Source organism: Amaranthus tricolor, chromosome 1 (assembly GCF_026212465.1).
Source record: "Amaranthus tricolor cultivar Red isolate AtriRed21 chromosome 1, ASM2621246v1, whole genome shotgun sequence".
NCBI lineage: Eukaryota > Viridiplantae > Streptophyta > Magnoliopsida > Caryophyllales > Amaranthaceae > Amaranthus > Amaranthus tricolor.
In genome coordinates this window covers 41,099,115-41,116,342 of record NC_080047.1, presented here as the reverse complement: position 1 = coordinate 41,116,342, position 17,228 = coordinate 41,099,115, and the positions used below count along the sequence as shown (strand labels likewise).

Genomic DNA, 17,228 nt, shown 5'->3' with positions numbered 1-17,228 from the left:
TATGATTTTTTTAGACTAGTTTTTTAAGCCTACCACTATTTGTTAGTTTTGACGAGTAATGTTCATTTTACAAGAATTATAAAAATAGAATGTATTATTTTATTAAATAATAATTTGATGAGGGAAAATTGAGATCATAATCATTAAAAAAGTTATTGAAAAAAATATGGATATAATGACTAATAAAAAGGTGTTTTATAAAGTTACTATAAGCAATATAAAGTTAATGAAAAAATGTCAAATTGAAGTTGGTGACAAATATGTAGGTACCATCAGCATTATTGCATTATTTAAAATATTAAAATGAGGATAATTAATGTTATTTTTATTCAAAATTTGTGATATAAATAGAAATTTTTTTATGGGAACAACTAATAAAACATTTTAAAATGACAAGTGCGAACTTCTTTGAGGAATGGAGGAAGTACTACCTCTATCTCATTGAATTTGCAATAAACTTTTCTAAAAGTTTTAATATAAAAAATTTAAATGTTGTAAATTAATTAGAATATGTAATATGTGAAACGTATTATTTTAAATACATGATTTTTTAAGTTCAATGACTCTATTTCAGACTTACAGAGGACAAAAACGTAATTTTAAGGAAATACAGTCATTACATTGTACATTACACTCCTTGCTGACCATGCTGAGTGTTTATATCTATCGAGGTGCATCGAGTACCTAAAATAATTGTATCGCTCTCTAATCAACACAAAACTACTCGTTTGTTTAAGGTTTGTTTGGCATCTACTCAAAAAAAAAAAAAAAGATTTGTTTGGTATTAACATGTATTTTTAGTTTTTGCTTTTCTATTTTTAAAGTTATGTTTTATATATTTTATAATAATGAATAAAAATAATAGGATTTAGCAATAATATGATGATTTTGAAACTGAAAACTAAAAAGTTGTTTTTAATTTTTATAAAAAAGTAAAACTAAAAAAAAATAAATGGATATTTTATTAGTGACTTTTTAATGTGATAAAATATAATTATTGCTATTCTTGTGAGAGCTTTTGTCAAATGGGATAAAAAATGTTTTGGACATAGTTTTGGAAGGAAGTATTAAAAAATTTGAATAAGTACTGAATCTAATGTCTAATGTTTCTAGTATAATTTACATACTTGCCAAAAAAATGTCAAATGTTTATATAATTTACAATGGACTTTTATGTTATGATCTCTCTTTAAATAATGTTTTTATTTATCTGCTATAATGACGATCAATTATAAAAGTTCTTCCTGTATATAAGAATGTAGAATTAGTATAAATTTATGGCTTTTTTACCTTTATTAATCAATCAACTCCAATATATATACAAAGCTAACCCTAAAATTACCTTAACTTAGGCAACTAGAATTTTTGGAAACAAAATATAAAAGATAACAACCAAAAATATTCCCACGCAATATATTATTCCCAAAATATATTATACCCACAAAATATATTATTCCAATACCCCCTCAAGTTGGAGCATGAGTGTCGAAAATGCCCAACTTGGAGAGAAGATAGTCAAACTGTGACTTCCCAAGAGCCTTTGTGAAGATGTCAGCCAATTGAGAAGTAGTGGGGACATACGATGGAGAAATCAAGCCTTCAACAATCGCATCTCGAACAAAATGACAATCAACTTCAATGTGTTTGGTTTGTTCATGAAAAACCGAATTCTTTGCAATGTGCAAAGCAGAATGACTATCACAAAACAATTTGATTGCCTTTGGGTGGTGCACGCCCAAACTCAACAATAAACCCTTAAGCTCACAAGTAACTGCCGCCATGGAGCGGTATTCGGCCTCTGCAGAAGACGTCGACACAGTGGGTTGCTTTTTAGTTTTCCAAGAGATAGGAGAATACCCGAGAAACACCAACCAACCTGTGATAGAGCGACGAGTAAGAGGACAAGCCGCCCAATCCGAATCATACCAACCTTGCAAGCTGAGATCACTATCAGCACTCAATAAGATACCCTGACCCGATGTACCTTTCAAATAACGAACTACACACAGAGCTGCTTCCCAATGTTCACTGCGAGGTTCTTGCATAAACTGGGACAAGATATGTACGGAGTATGCTAAATCGGGTCTAGTGATCGCAAGGTAAATCAAACGGCCAATAAGCCAACGATACATCGCCGGATCCGCAAGATGTTTGCCTGCGGCACGACCAAGCTTGTGATTTTGCTCCATTGGAAAACCACTCGGCTTTGCCCCATAAACCTGCTTCAGAAATGATATCCAAAGTATACTTCCGTTGGCACAAAAAACGGCCTGAAGCATTACGAGCAACTTCTATACCTAAGAAATACTTTAAAGGACCAAGATCCTTCATTTTGAAACAATCCCCGAGATAAGCCTTGAAACCAACAAGTGCAGTGGAATGATTCCTAGAAATAATAAGATCATCAACATATACTAAGACACTAATCCGAACAATGCCTTTAGTATAAGTAAAGAGAGAATAATCAGAGTAAGATTGTAAGAAGCCGTACCCTTTCAAGGCTGCTACAAGCTTGGAAAACAAACACCTCGGGGCTTGTTTCAACCCATACAAGTACTTTTTCAGACGACACAACAATGATGGATCTGAACTGTAACACCCCTGAATTTCCAACCCCTTAAATGAAACCAGAATCGTGAAGGAAGGGAGGAAATTCGGGTGTTACATAAAAAGAAAAGGGAACATAATTAAAATAAACGCTAAAGATTAATTGAAAAGGTGAGTAAGTGGAAATTTCGGCAGCATCTCTGCTGAAAACTAAGGATGTGACAAGAATATATAAATGGATAACATAACTAAAATAATCTAAGGCCTTCAATGCCTTCAAGAATACGTCACGACGGAAAGAATCATTGTCGGCTTCTCAAATTATCAACTTTAGTGAGGATCGTGGTTCCAGTGTTAACGCATCGATCTGACAGATACTAAAGGAGTATTCTCACTACTGTACATCCAAAAACTACGCAGCGGAATTATGGATCATACAAGGAGTCACATGGCTCCATAAAAAAGAAATTATACAATCCCAAAGGAAAACTTTACAAGTAATATAGAAGCTACAAGCATTAGACAATTTGTACACAATTGTTACGACCGTACTCCGCTCTTTCCCCCTAATGCAAAGCAAAGGAAGCTCCTATACCTGTCATGTCAAGCTATGATCCTCCTACTGCTCAACATAATGACCATAGTCAGATGTGTCATAGCAGGAACATCATAGAGAGTCATGAGCAAACAACAACAAACACATACACGTCAGTAATTAATGAACTTATAACAATTTGAGTCATTGAACAAAACTATAGACAACGATATAGTATGGCAATAGCGAGTCTACTCATCTGTCTAAACACCTCTATTTACTCATAATTTCTCTTTCAAATTACTAATCTCTCGAGTATATTCAAAGGTAGTGGATCATTTCTCTATTCATGGCATAGTGACACGGCCAAGGGTGTTATCGGCCATCCGGCGCCCATGGCAAAGTATGAGCTCATGCCCCCTCCAGCTAACCCTCTCGGGTCCTACCTTCGAGAAAAACTAACACACTGGGGTACTAAACCAGTGAAGAGGCCACCATATTGGGGTTTGCAAGGCCCGCATGGTATCACCTCGGTCAAGGGGCGGTATCGGCCATCCGGCGCCCAGTGACCCAAGCATGCTCATACCCCCCTTACGATGGTCCCGTCGAACCTCACCTAGGGGACTATTAAATCAACCGAACATAATCCAGTTGATTCACGCCAACTAATCATACATCAAGGCTCAATAAGTAGGAAATCACTTCGATACCACACACAACCATGGTGCGTTCTCTACTATTTAGAAATCTGTTCTCACAGTCTCCTAATATTTTCATTCTACTTGCCTATATCACTATTATGACTATACGCTAGCATAGTTTACTTTCTGGCGCTCTATAATTCTAATACGATGTATATAATCATGAAATATTGAATACTTTGTAACGATAAACATGATAATAAATTACTGCGTGTACGTACCTGCAAGCGTCACTGCACGACCACAAGTTACAAAAATCACCCAATTAAGGGTCTACTTTCCTCTTATAAACTGGGAACCTATACAAGTTAGGAATAAAGCTTATAAGTTCTCTTAACTACTTTGTCATACCAGCTAGAAACCAAGACCACTATCATTCATTCACGACAAGTTTTCAATTACTTCTAGCACGTATGCATCTCATTCAACACCAAACATAATCGTCAATTCAACAATAACACAAGTTTTTCCATCGGCAAAGAATAAAAGGATTATTTCGACTGTTTCATTACACCAACTAACTTTAAGTTATAACGGTTCACATCATATTAATATAAAGCGACGATTCACACTTAATGTTGATGTAGTGCTAATATGACGACAAGGACGAGTCTTAAAGTTATCACATCGCAATATCATTTATTATATTCTCCAAGGTTAGAAAGAACTAAAATCAAGACGTCATACAAGTAACTTTAATAATTCTCAACAAGTTGACACTATGTTCATAGCCTTACTAATATCATTTAATTATAACTTCGATAACCTAACGAGAGTATTTTGTAATCCACATTAATAATTTCTTTTACTTCAACAAGGCCAATTAAGACTACCATGTCTAACAAAACTCCTACATTCAACACAAATAAAGTTACTCATGAACTAAGACACCATCAAAATAGCACACAACCATTATTTTCATTCATACTTCAAACTCTAAGTCATAAATATTTTCAGTTCATCAAACATACTCTTACCCACAAAAAGATTCAATGAAAATAATACAAAGCTCTACACTTTTTATTCATATTTCTAAAACCTAATTCATAAGTACATTCAAATCATCAATCCAATTCTCACTCATAACAAGATTCAATAACAATCATACAAAGTTCAACACTTTCCTCACAAACTTTATAAATTTCAATTGGAACAAGGAGGAATCAAATAAGGGAAGAGGAGAATGAACCTTGTGGAGGTGGTGGAAAAGCCCAGAACCGGCTGGAAATAGGCCCAGATCGGCTGCTTGCTGGTGGTGCGCACACGATTGGTCCCTGACGCGCGGCTGTGGTCGCTGTTGGTGGGCAGCAGCCGGCTGCTGCTGTGCGCGTGGTGGAGGAAGAGAAAAAAAAAAAAAGGGTGGCTGGTGGTGCGGGAAGAGAATGGGACGCGGGGAGTGAGGAAGAAAGGGAGAAGAAGAGAATAGATTGGGAGTGATGGCTATGCTTGGGCATTAGGGTTTTCACGGGTTTTATACTTGTTATTGCTATTATTATTATTATTATTATTATTATTATTATTATTATTATTATTATTATTATTATTATTATGTTTATTTATTATTAGGTTTATTTATTTTTTTATTTTTTTTATCTCGATTCATTTTCTTGCGAGACCCAACTAAGAGACTCACCTTCGTGGGCTCAGACATTTTAATAAAATAGTCATTTTGATTCGAACCTCTTTATTTGAGAAATCGTAACTATATATATATATATATATATATATATATATATATATATATATATATATATATATATGCATATGTATATGTGTATATATATATATATATATATATATATATATATATATATATATATATATATATATATATATATATATATATATATATATATATATATATATATATATATATATATATATATATATATATATATATATATAACATTTAAATCCTTATATGAAAGAAATTTATCAAAACTAATTCGGAAATAATTAAATATAATTGTAAAATCTTTAAAAACTATTAAAATATTAAATAATTATGTCATTAAAATCTCGGGGTGTTACATGAACTCTCAAACTCGGGAGGTAATTTCATGTACACCTCATCAAGATCACCATGCAAAAAGGCGTTATGAACATCCATTTGATGAAGTTTTCAGTTTTTTGAAGCTGCAATAGCAAGAAATGCCCTAAAATGAGTCATCTTTGCGACTGGAGCAAACGTTTCACCATAATCTATGCCTTCCTGCCAATGATTACCAAAAACGACCAAACAAGACTTGAGACGTTCAATATCACCATTAGACAAATATTTTGTCTTGTACAACCATTGACTCCCTAGAGCACGTTTACCGGGAAGAAGGTGCTCTAAGGTCCAAGTCCCATTATCCTCCAAGGCTTTAATTTCTTCCTGTATAGATTGTCGCCAACCTTCATGTTTCATTGCTTCTTTAAAGGATTTTGGATCATGACCACTAACAACAGCTGCCAGAAACTTATAATAATTCACAGAAAACTTGTCACATTTTATATAATATGTTAAAGGATAAGGCATAGCTGAAGAAGTATTGGAAGATGGAGTGGAGGGGGACGGGATTTTAGCAAACACTGAGTGAGTCACATAATCACGAAGAAGAACCGAGGGAACTTTTTCCCAAAACCCACGCCCCAAAGGCTGACCTGCTGCTTTTTTGTCGGTGTCAGTGGGCTGGTCCCGGTGCACTGTGGCAGCTTCGGGGTGATGCAGTTGGGTAGAGGCGGCATCATCCGGCGGGGAGGTAGTAGCAGGGTCATCAACACTACTTATGTCCTCACTTTCACCATTGTGCACATCATGCACCACATTGTCAATTACTCCTCATACTCCACAAAATCATCATGTATATCATAAGGCAATTCAAAACCATGAGACTCAATATGAACATCTTCCGATGTAGCAAAAGGGAACACATCCTCAATAAATTTGACATTCCGAGACACAAAAAAAGCTTTGGATTCAAGGTCATATAATCTCCACCCTTTCTTCCCAAACGGATAGCCCACGAAGACACATTTTCGACTCCGATTCGCAAACTTATCTACATGAGTAATCTGATTATGTGCAAAACATAAACACCCAAAAGTACGAATGGCACCAAACATAGGAGGTTTATTAAAGAGGATTTCAAATGGAGTTTTATTTTGTAGCAATGGAGTAGGAGTTCGATTAATTAGGTGAGCCGCAGCAAGAACACACTCACTCCAATTATAAATTGGTGATTTGGCTTGGAATCTCAAAGCTCGCCCAACTGACAAAATATGTTTATGCTTTCTCTCAACCCTTCCGTTTTGTTGCGGAGTACTCACGCATAAGGTTTGGAAAATAATACCAGTAGTATGGAAAAAATCACGTAAACAATTAAACTCCGTACCGTTATCACTTTGCACAATTTTTATGGTTTGAGAGAATTATCTTTCTACCATAGCAACAAACATCAAAAACATACGAAAGACCTCCGTTTTATCATTCAACAAATAAATCCAAACAACTCTAGAATAGTCATCAACTATCGTCCAAAAATAACGAGCTCCGCACGACGAAACATGTCTATACGGGCCCCACAAATCACAATGAATTTTTTCAAAAATTCTAGATGCTTTATTGTCACTCGAAGGAAACCTATCTCTTGGATGCTTAGCACGCATGCACACTTCAAATCCTTTATCTTTGCTATTTACGGTGGGAAGCAACTTAACTACTTTCTCGGAAGGATGACCCATACGACGATGCCACAACTCCAAGTCAGACTTTGCAGCAATAGCACTCACCTGATGCATCGAATTCGATTTGCTGAAATAATACAATCCGTCCCTCCTAGCTTCCGTTCCAATTAACTCCTTCGTTTTGTCCTGTATAGCACACCTTTAAGCATTAAATTGACCTTGGTAATATACTTGTTTTTTTTAATACATTTCTTTAATGATCACAAACATTATTTTTCTTTTATAAAAATTCCCAATATCAGTCTTATTAATTAGTGTTAATACATATGCCACAAGATTAGTCAATATTCTCTTTTCCTTAATCTCTTTAAAAATTCTTTGTGGAAACAACATCTGGAACGAAGAAACTACTAATGTTTTAGCAATCTCAACATGAGAGAGAACATGGATTTACAAAAACATAATTTCTCCATTTCATCGTATTTGCTAAAAGAATTGACTTTTTACAAAATTTAATGCGTTTTGATTTTTTGTGTGTTGAATTATGCATAACTAATTAATAAAGAGTTAATATTATAAAAGTATCTGATAGACGATTCAAATAAGATTTCACTTGAATAAATTTTTTCTTATGTATAAGTGTAATGTATTTCGAGTTGACTGCACGCAAACCGATAAATTTTCGTCCTAAAACTAATTGGTAATAAGAGGAGTAGCCCATCAACCTTATATCTTAGTTAACCTCTTTCTAAATTCTTTCATCTGGAATTACATGTGAGTTTTTTTTCCAATAGAAGTATAAGATACGTCCTTCCTTATCTTGAGAGAAAAGGATCGATACCAAAGACACTCATATACATGTCACTTGATACCTCACCAAGTGGTGACTTTGCATTAGGGATGTTCAAAATCGGATACCGGATCTAAATATCAGATTATTTGGATAGTGAAATCATGATCCGATCTGGGTTAAACCGGATATCCTTAATTCAGGTCGAATACCGGATATCTGGTTTAACCAAATCGGATACCGGATATCCAATTTTTATATTCTTATATTTTTCTGTTTCTTTTTAAATTACATTTTTTTACACACAAATATTTAAGTTCACTTTGCTTTTTTTTTCTTTTATCAAACTTATTTTTTAAATTTTGAAAACAAATCATTTTGTTATATGGTTGGAATTTTCAAAGTCTAAATTAATTAATAATAAATTAGTTATGCAACTTAATTATTGATAATTGTACATATTATTAATTCAACAACCCAAACAAAATTTTTAATAAAAAATTATAGATATTTAAAAAATATGAAGATATCCGGTTTACCAATATTTTGATCTGGATCCAAATTTGGAATTCGGTTTACAAATCAAATATCTGGTTTCAATAATCGGATAAAATAACCTGTTTCTAGAATCATATACCATATATTCTCGATCGGATAATTCAGGTTGGATATTTTTAAACACCCCAACTTTGCATAGTAGTGCAATTGCTATTTATTTTTATCAGAGGTGAAGCCAGGATTTTGAATTATGAGGGGAAAATTGTCGATATACTAGCATATTATTTACTATATAAAACTAGTTATACTGTGAAAAATTTAAAATTATGTAAACTGAAATAATGAACTTGAATCATAGCAAAAATTATTTTTAACAGATGGAGTTGAAGCTTCTCTATATTATTTTTTTGAAAAAAAAACTAAGTGTTTTGACTCCATATATTTGTTTAGTAAGTCTCTAAAAAAACACTATTAAAATTAAGATAGCTAACACACACTAAAAAGGATAAAGGTGAAATTATAAAAGATAAAGAGTAATGCCATTATGATATAAATTTATTAGTCTTTTAAAAAATAATAGTTTATATCATGGTTGCGTCCCTTGACCTTAGATTACAAATGTGTTACTCGTACGATTGAGTTATAGTAATATTGATTTTTGCACTCTTGAAACTATATATCATTGGTAAGGAGGCTAAAGCCAAAAATATAAAGGATCCATTTTCGACAAGGGGGGCTGAGTCTCCCCTGACCCCATTTAGCTTCGCTTATGGTTTTTATGCATGTTGTCTTCCCATTGATGCTTAGATTAAAGTATTAACTTCAAAATTCATAAAGCTTCCATATTAAATTCACTTTGTATGATTGTACTCCCTTCGTCGACTTGATAATACAAGTATACAACAATTCACAATTGCATAATTAAATTATGTGAATAAACTTAAAAGTGAGAGAAAATGATAGAAGATGGGTGAATAAGAATTCAAGAAAATAGTGAAAACCTTATCTAGAATAGAGATAGACTTAAAATAGATAAAATAAGAGAAGAGGTGTGGATAAGAAGTAAAGAAATTAGTGGAAATTTTACTTAAAATAGATTTGTTGCAAAGTAAACGAGATGGATCAAAAAAGATATATGTTGACAATCTGTCAATCTCATATGGAGTTATAGACAAATGAAGTAACCATCAAAATTTTGTTACCGTTATCTAATTTACTTTTGATAAATGTATATTATAAAGGAGGAAGTACTAATAATAAACTAATATTTACTTGATCCGTTGAAAAAAAATCATCTATTATTTATTTTTTATATCTTTTTATAAACCCACCTATTAGTTATATTTGTTAAAATAATCACACATATTGTTTATAACAATCTTCAAACCTTTTTTGTAAGTCGAGCAAATAGGTATAAACAATAGTTGAATTTATTTTCAGCAGTTACACAAAATTAGTGATTTTATTCAAAAATAAATAATAGTTGAGTCTATTTTCAGCGGATCGATAAAAGTCGGTTTATCTTTGATAATTTCTACTATTCTAAAAAGGAAAGATATACGACCTTAAAGGAAGAGTAGATTTCGACATATCCAAGGAAGATAAGAATATATATTAAAGAATGAAGTGACAAGATCGAAAAGACTATAAACTTTAGAGGTGTTCATGGGCGGATTTGAGCGGTTAGCGGCATGCCTGTAAAAATTTATCCGCTAGCTCGAGTCTTCAAAAGCCTGTCTGCCATTGCGGACCTAATTTGCGGACGGGACTCACGGATACATGGGACCAATATAAAAAGCACTGTCCAAAACGCTCCTAAATACAAAATTATTCTAAATAGACGAGGCACTTGACGACGCAAGAGGAATACATAAGGCAATGAAGTTAAAACTCTAATTGTCTACACTGCTGGACTATCAAAGTAATCATTCTCTAGACTTAGAGTTTGGACTCTTGGAGTATTGTATCTCTCATATAATTAAAAAATTTTAAAAATTATATAATTATAAATTAAGCGGGGGGACAGGTTTACCCGCGAGTATTATTTTTTGTGCCGTCACCCACCCATTAATCTTAGCGAGCAGATGTGACACCCCTGAATTTCCGACCCCTTGTACGAAACCACAGTCGTATAGGACGGGAGAAAATTCGGGTGTTACATAAAAGAAAAGGAAAAGAATTTAGATAAATGTTAAATATTAACTTTAAAAAGGTGAGTGGAAGTTTCGGCAGCATCTCTTCTAAAAATTGAACATATGGTAAAGCAATTAGCACAATAAAAAGATTAAACTAATCTAAGGCATCATTGCCTTTAAAATCTCACACCACGGCGGAATGATTCGTCGCCGGCTTCTCAAATCAACATGCCAAGCATGGATCGTGGTTCCAGTGTCGATGCTTGCGTTTTAAGATGACTTATTTAAAACCATACGAAGTTATAAACTACGCAGCGGAAATAAAAATATACAAAGGATGACACAAGGCCTCATGACAAAACGTATACAACCAAAGTTTACTAAAGATAAATAAGAACTACAAAGTCAAAAGATAGCGGTATGACACAGGTTATGCTTCGCCCTCATCACTCTCCCCCAATGCAATGTAATGCAAAAGAAGCTCCAATACTTGCCACGCCTGTCTATGATCCTCCTGCTTCTCGACATCAGACCAAAGGCCAATGTGTCATAGCAGGACAATCATACAAAGTCATCAAACAATCAAACATAAACACAAACACGTACACGTCAGTAACTAGCATCAAATATAATAAGGCCAACTAATAGATAACATTATATTATACAACAACATAAGATGATTTCATAAGACACAAGCACAGATAGTAACCGTTTATCGGCCACTTTTACTTCTTAATCTCATTACGTTCTTTCCAACCCGAACCATGTGTTCTTGGAGTAGAATGCAGGTCTTCACACTCCTCTTCCCAAAACATAAACTCTTGCAAAACACGCGTAGTATCAACTCAACCAAGGCATTAACAGAATACCTAACACATGACCTTATAGAGCTTGTCTATCTTAAGGTAAGTGTGATCATAGTGTGTAATACCCTTGAGGTCACTTAACTTAGGCACACTTCTCACTAGCATAAACTATTCTATCAATGAGTAAATTTTCTATCAATGAGTAAACGTTCTATCAATGTGTAAGCTTTCTATCAAAGAATGAATCTTCTATCATTAAATAACTCTCGATCAATGAATAAACTTTCTATCACTGAATAACTTTCTATCAGTGGATCTTTTCTCTACTTCCTGGCATAGTGACGCAACCAAGGGCGTTATCGGTCATCCGGCACCCATGGCAAAGTATGAGCTCATGCCCCCTCCAGCTGACCCTCTCGGGTCCTACCTTCGGGAAAAACTAACACACTGGGGTACTAAACCAGTGAAGAGGCCACCATATTGGGGTTTGCAAGGCCTGCATGGTAACACCTCGGTCAAGGGGTGGTATCGGCCATCCGGCGCCCAGTGACAAAAGCATGCTCATACCCCCCTTACGGTGATCCTATTGGACCTCACCTAGGGGACCATTAAATCAACCGGACATAATCCAGTTAGTCACGTCAGCTAATCATAATCCAATACTTTATCAAATGGGAGTAGCTCCCACCTTCGACTATTAATGAGTGCCCTGGGATAGCAGAACGCCGAAACCCACTGAGCAACTCAAACAAAATATGAAATTCACCTATAAAGGAGTCATTCTAACTCCAAGTAAGGCATTATCCAACTCTTACATAAATAAGGGGTTGGTACCCGCCTTCTACTAACACTCTTATTCTCTAAATTATTCTAAGCGCAAGGATTTCATAATCGATAGTTCTTCATATAAAGTGCACTCACTAGTACCTCATAGTTTCAATACAATGCATATTATCACAATAAACAATAATGTCTTAAAGCAAATTGCATATAAGGGTTAGTTACTGCGTGTACGTACCTGTAAGCGTCACTGCACGACCAAAAGTTACAAAATTCACCCAACTAAGGTTCTACTTTCCTCTTATGAAATGGAAACCTATACAAGTTAGGAATAAAACTAATAAATCCCCTTAACTACTTTGTCATACCAACTAAATACCAAGTAACCACTATCACCTATTCAACATGAGTTTTTCGATTACTCTTGCACGTACACAACTCATTCCATACAAGTCAAAATCATTAACTCAACACAACATAAGTCTTTTCATCAATTTTCAAGTAAAAGCATATGTGAATCGTTCCTTTTCATCAATTAATTTTGAGTATATCGGTTCGCGTTACCCAAAAATAACTAATTACAACTAAGCCTTAGAATTTTAATATAACACTTATACAACAATAAGGCAAATCTTAGAGTTATCGAATCGCGATATCATTTGTTACATTCTCCAAGCTAGAGAGAACTATAATCAAAACAACATGACGAGTAACTTTGGCAATCCTCGACGATAAGTTGACATTATACTCTTGGCTTTACTAAAATTATGTATGTATAACTTCAATGATGACTTACTAAGAGTACTTGCAATTCACTACAATCAAGTCACAATAATTAACAACTATTACTCCCAATTAACAACCTAAACCATAACTATAGTCAACTACAATCAAAATCATTACTAATTATCACAACCATAATCAACCAAGTCTTAAAACAACTTATAAGGTTATTTAATTAATCACCACACCACCAAAGTAGCATACAACACACACTATTAGTAATCTCATTTCTAAATCAAACTCTAATTATTTCATGTTCAAAGATAACACTATTTCTATTACCTGTGATAAGATTAAACCAAACTAATACACAATCAACACACATCCCATAATTTCTAATCACACTTCAAACCTTAAATCATGAATATGTTCAATTCATCAATCAAACTCTTACCCACAAAAGATTCAATAAAAATAACACAAAAATCAACATCACACTCATAAACTTTATAAAACTTTTAATTGAAAACAACAAGAATCAAATAGAAGAAGAGGAGATGGCTTACAAAGTTAAAACTAGCAAAAACGGGAAGAGGTAAGTTAAGGTTGCGGTAGTGGGGGCACGGGACCGAACCGGTTGGAGAGAGGACCCCAAACTGGCCACCGTGGCTGGCGGCACGCGCAGCAAATGCAGCACCCTAGCTAGGCTGCTGCTGCCGTGGCTGTTTAAAGGGGAAGAAGCAGCTACGTCACGGGGAAGAGAGAGGGAAGACCGGTGGTGTTGTGGGAGACCGGTTGCCGCCGCGGCTTGGCTGCTGGTTGGTGGTTTCGTGGCTCAGCAGTGAGGGAAAGGGGAGAGAAGAGATAAGAGAGGAGGAGGAGGAGGAGGCGTGACGTTTTTTGAAAGGAACAAAGAGTAATACTCACTTAAACCCTAACCCATCCTATATATTTTACTTATTTATTTATTTATTTATTTATTTCCCTACATTCATCTTCTTTCGAGGCCCAATTAAGAACTCACCATCGTATGCTCACACATTTTAATAAAATAATAATTTTGATTCGAACCTCTTCATTTTAGAAGTCGTAACTATATTTATAATATAAATATATGTTAATATTTAAATTCGTATATGAAAGGAATTTATTAAAACTACTTCTAAATTAATTAAACATAATTATAAATCCCCAAAAGTTATTAAAATATTAAATAATTACGCCATTAAAATCTCGGGGTGTTACAGCAGATATCACCCATCTAAATAATAATTTTTTAAAAAAATATTGTCCAAACCCACTCGTTTTTCGAGAGGCGTGTTGGTCGAGTTTGGTGCTCCAATGAACAACGCTAATGAACATACCTCTTATGACCTCGTGAGATTGCGCGTACTTAATAGTATCATTTCTCTGATCGATATGTTTTTTTTTATTATTTTTAATGTTTTAACATCAATCATTTGAGTTTGCACGCTTGTCAATATATTATTTGAATTCTTGATGTTTCACTTATTCTTAACTAAAAATTATAATCTACGAATCAAATAACATCTATGTTTTAATTTGTAAATTAAGAATAAAATACTAAAAGTGATCAATGAATATAGAAGGCCTCTAGGTCCTTTTGAGATTGCTATTAATAGTGACATATTATGAGAAGAAATATCTTAGCAATCTCGCAAAGGGACTTTAAGAGTAAGTGACAACAGTTGGCAATTGTATTTGAATATTTGGATGTGTATATAAATGAAGAGAGCACTTTTAGTAGCAATCCTTGTGACCACATTGAGGAATTAGGAGAAATTGACATTGTATATGAATATTTGGACGTGTAGCGCAAGCGTTAAATGCAATTCTAGCGCAATGGAACGAGCCTGCAGGCACAGAACAATGGACTGAAGCAGATCCATGCTCTGGAGCAGCCCTTGTTGATTCTATGCCAATGGAAAATCCTGCTTATAATCCCTTCATCAAATGTGATTGTACCTATAATGGCAACACTACCTGCCATATCACCGCTCTGTAAGTCTCTAAAACTCCATATCGGCACTTCAATCAGGCCGCATCTTTTAGCTTTGCTATTTCTTTCATTATGATATGTTTAGATAATGTGATTAGCATCTTTTTTCATGCTTTAGTGCCTTTTTAGGTTGAGACTAGACATTGGTTTCAAATACAATAGAAACTGAATTGCATTTGGGGTGGTAAGAAAAATCTCTAAAAATAGATTATAGAATATAGCTTAAATTGCTTTTGATAGAGTATATATTGGAGCATTAGTCATAAACTTGAGCTTTTTGTTGAGTTGGTTCTTTAATACATAACAAATCAGGTTATGGGTTTGAATTCATCCACCGATCCACCTCTCCTTTTAAGTGTAATATTTATCTAATCCACCTCTTATCCATCAGCGTTGCAACTCACTTTTAGCCCGGTGAGCTCTCACGTGAATAGGCGTGATATAATATAAAACATATCTTGAGGTCTCAACCATTAGTGTAGCGTCAAATCACCTATTTATGTGCCATTAGTCGAGTATGTATTCACAGTTTATGCATCATCGTTCTTACCAAACTTCACCCGTGTATATATTAAGTTCTTTTCAATTAAGAACTTGAAGGGTGTCTGTGCATTGATTATTTTTAAAAATCTGTTGGTACTTCTATGAGATATGAAAATTGTTTCCAAGTAGAAATTGAGGGGTGCAATTGTGTTGATTTATAAAAAAAGATTATTATGAGGTACTGAAATATTTAATTGCAATTCTGAGTTTTTGACAGGAAGGTCTATGCAATCGATGCGATAGGCGTGCTACCAGATGAGCTATGGAATTTGGTTTACCTGACTAATTTGTATGCTTCTCTAATTCTTATACTCTCTTAAGAGTCAAGTGTCGATATCATCTCCATTATTATACTCTTAACACGAGCAATTAACCTTCTTTAGAGTCTTATATCTAAGTTTTGATATCCTTTGTAGGAAACTGGGACAAAATTACTTGTCAGGCCCTATATCTTCAGGCATTGGAAACCTAACTCGTCTTCAATACCTGTATGAACATCAGATATTATCTTAGAGTATTTTGATACTCCACTATTGGTTTTTTGTCTTGTCTAATTTTATTTTGAATTTACATCAAGGGATTTTGGTATTAATGCATTATCTGGGCCACTCCCGCGAGAATTCGGTAAACTAACAAGTCTGATCTCACTGTGAGTTTTCTTCACCTGCCAAATATATTTGTTACATATTTAATTGATTACTTTGTACTTCGTAGTATGAATAAATGATTTGTAAACTCTCCTTTGACTGATTATGATTCTCACATCGATAAAAATAATAATCGGAACATTGACGGAGAAGGAGAACATCTTGAATTTTATTTTATTGAACTCATTCGCAATTTTGGAAAATCATACTTAAAGCACTAATGGGCGCTTTCTCGAATCAAACTTTGAATTAAACTAACTAGGAATTCAGGGAATAACATATCTTATTGGGGTTTTATAATATTTATAGCTTAAGATTGCTGATTTAAGAGTAGTGAAATAATAACTGGTTTCCTGTTAAAACTCAAGTATAGATTTGTTACAACGTCGTGTGGAAAAATATAGAGTTGTTAAAATGGGGTGGGAGAAAACAAACTGACCAATAATCAAAGAATGCATATAAACACAACGTGGTTCACTAAAAATGTGTTAGGCTGTTAACTACGTCCACATAGAGGGAGAACATAATGTATTGATGCTTTTGAGATGGCATAATACGAAATTGGGGCTTGGTACAATAGCGAGGTTTTAGTACCCCAAATACCAAAAGAGAACATAATGTATGGATTTGTTTCTGTCAGTAAACCCCATAAACGGAGTACCAACGCCATCACCAAGGGACAACGTGCCCCCCTAGCCAGTGACTTACTGTTTGCACAACATAACCTCATGAGCAGATACAATACATAATGTAGCAAGTATTAGGAGACGTTAAGTCATATTTTAACAAGATTTGTTGATCTTAAATAAAGATATGATCTAGGTTGTTTCTTAG

The 17,228-nt window shown here is 34.2% G+C and overlaps 1 protein-coding gene and 1 long non-coding RNA gene across 3 annotated transcripts in view; one reads left to right on the top strand and one right to left on the bottom strand.

The window, feature by feature from the left end:
• Nucleotides 1-17,228, top strand: part of LOC130819948 (probable LRR receptor-like serine/threonine-protein kinase At1g56140) — a 40,552-nt gene that overhangs the window by 760 nt on the left and 22,564 nt on the right. The window contains exons 2-5 of the mRNA XM_057685355.1: nucleotides 15,020-15,206; nucleotides 15,965-16,036; nucleotides 16,164-16,235; nucleotides 16,325-16,396. Of these exons, the coding sequence (XP_057541338.1) occupies nucleotides 15,020-15,206; nucleotides 15,965-16,036; nucleotides 16,164-16,235; nucleotides 16,325-16,396 (403 nt within the window). The remainder of the gene's footprint in view (nucleotides 1-15,019; nucleotides 15,207-15,964; nucleotides 16,037-16,163; nucleotides 16,236-16,324; nucleotides 16,397-17,228) is intronic.
• On the bottom strand, nucleotides 10,971-14,116 carry LOC130820056 (uncharacterized). 2 transcript variants are annotated; one of them, XR_009045090.1, is made up of 3 exons: nucleotides 13,751-14,116; nucleotides 12,700-12,777; nucleotides 10,971-11,392 (listed from the first exon to the last, which is right to left on the bottom strand). It is a non-coding gene; the product is annotated as an uncharacterized LOC130820056 (long non-coding RNA). The 2 variants fall into 2 exon arrangements; XR_009045084.1 differs by having other exon boundaries at nucleotides 10,971-12,777.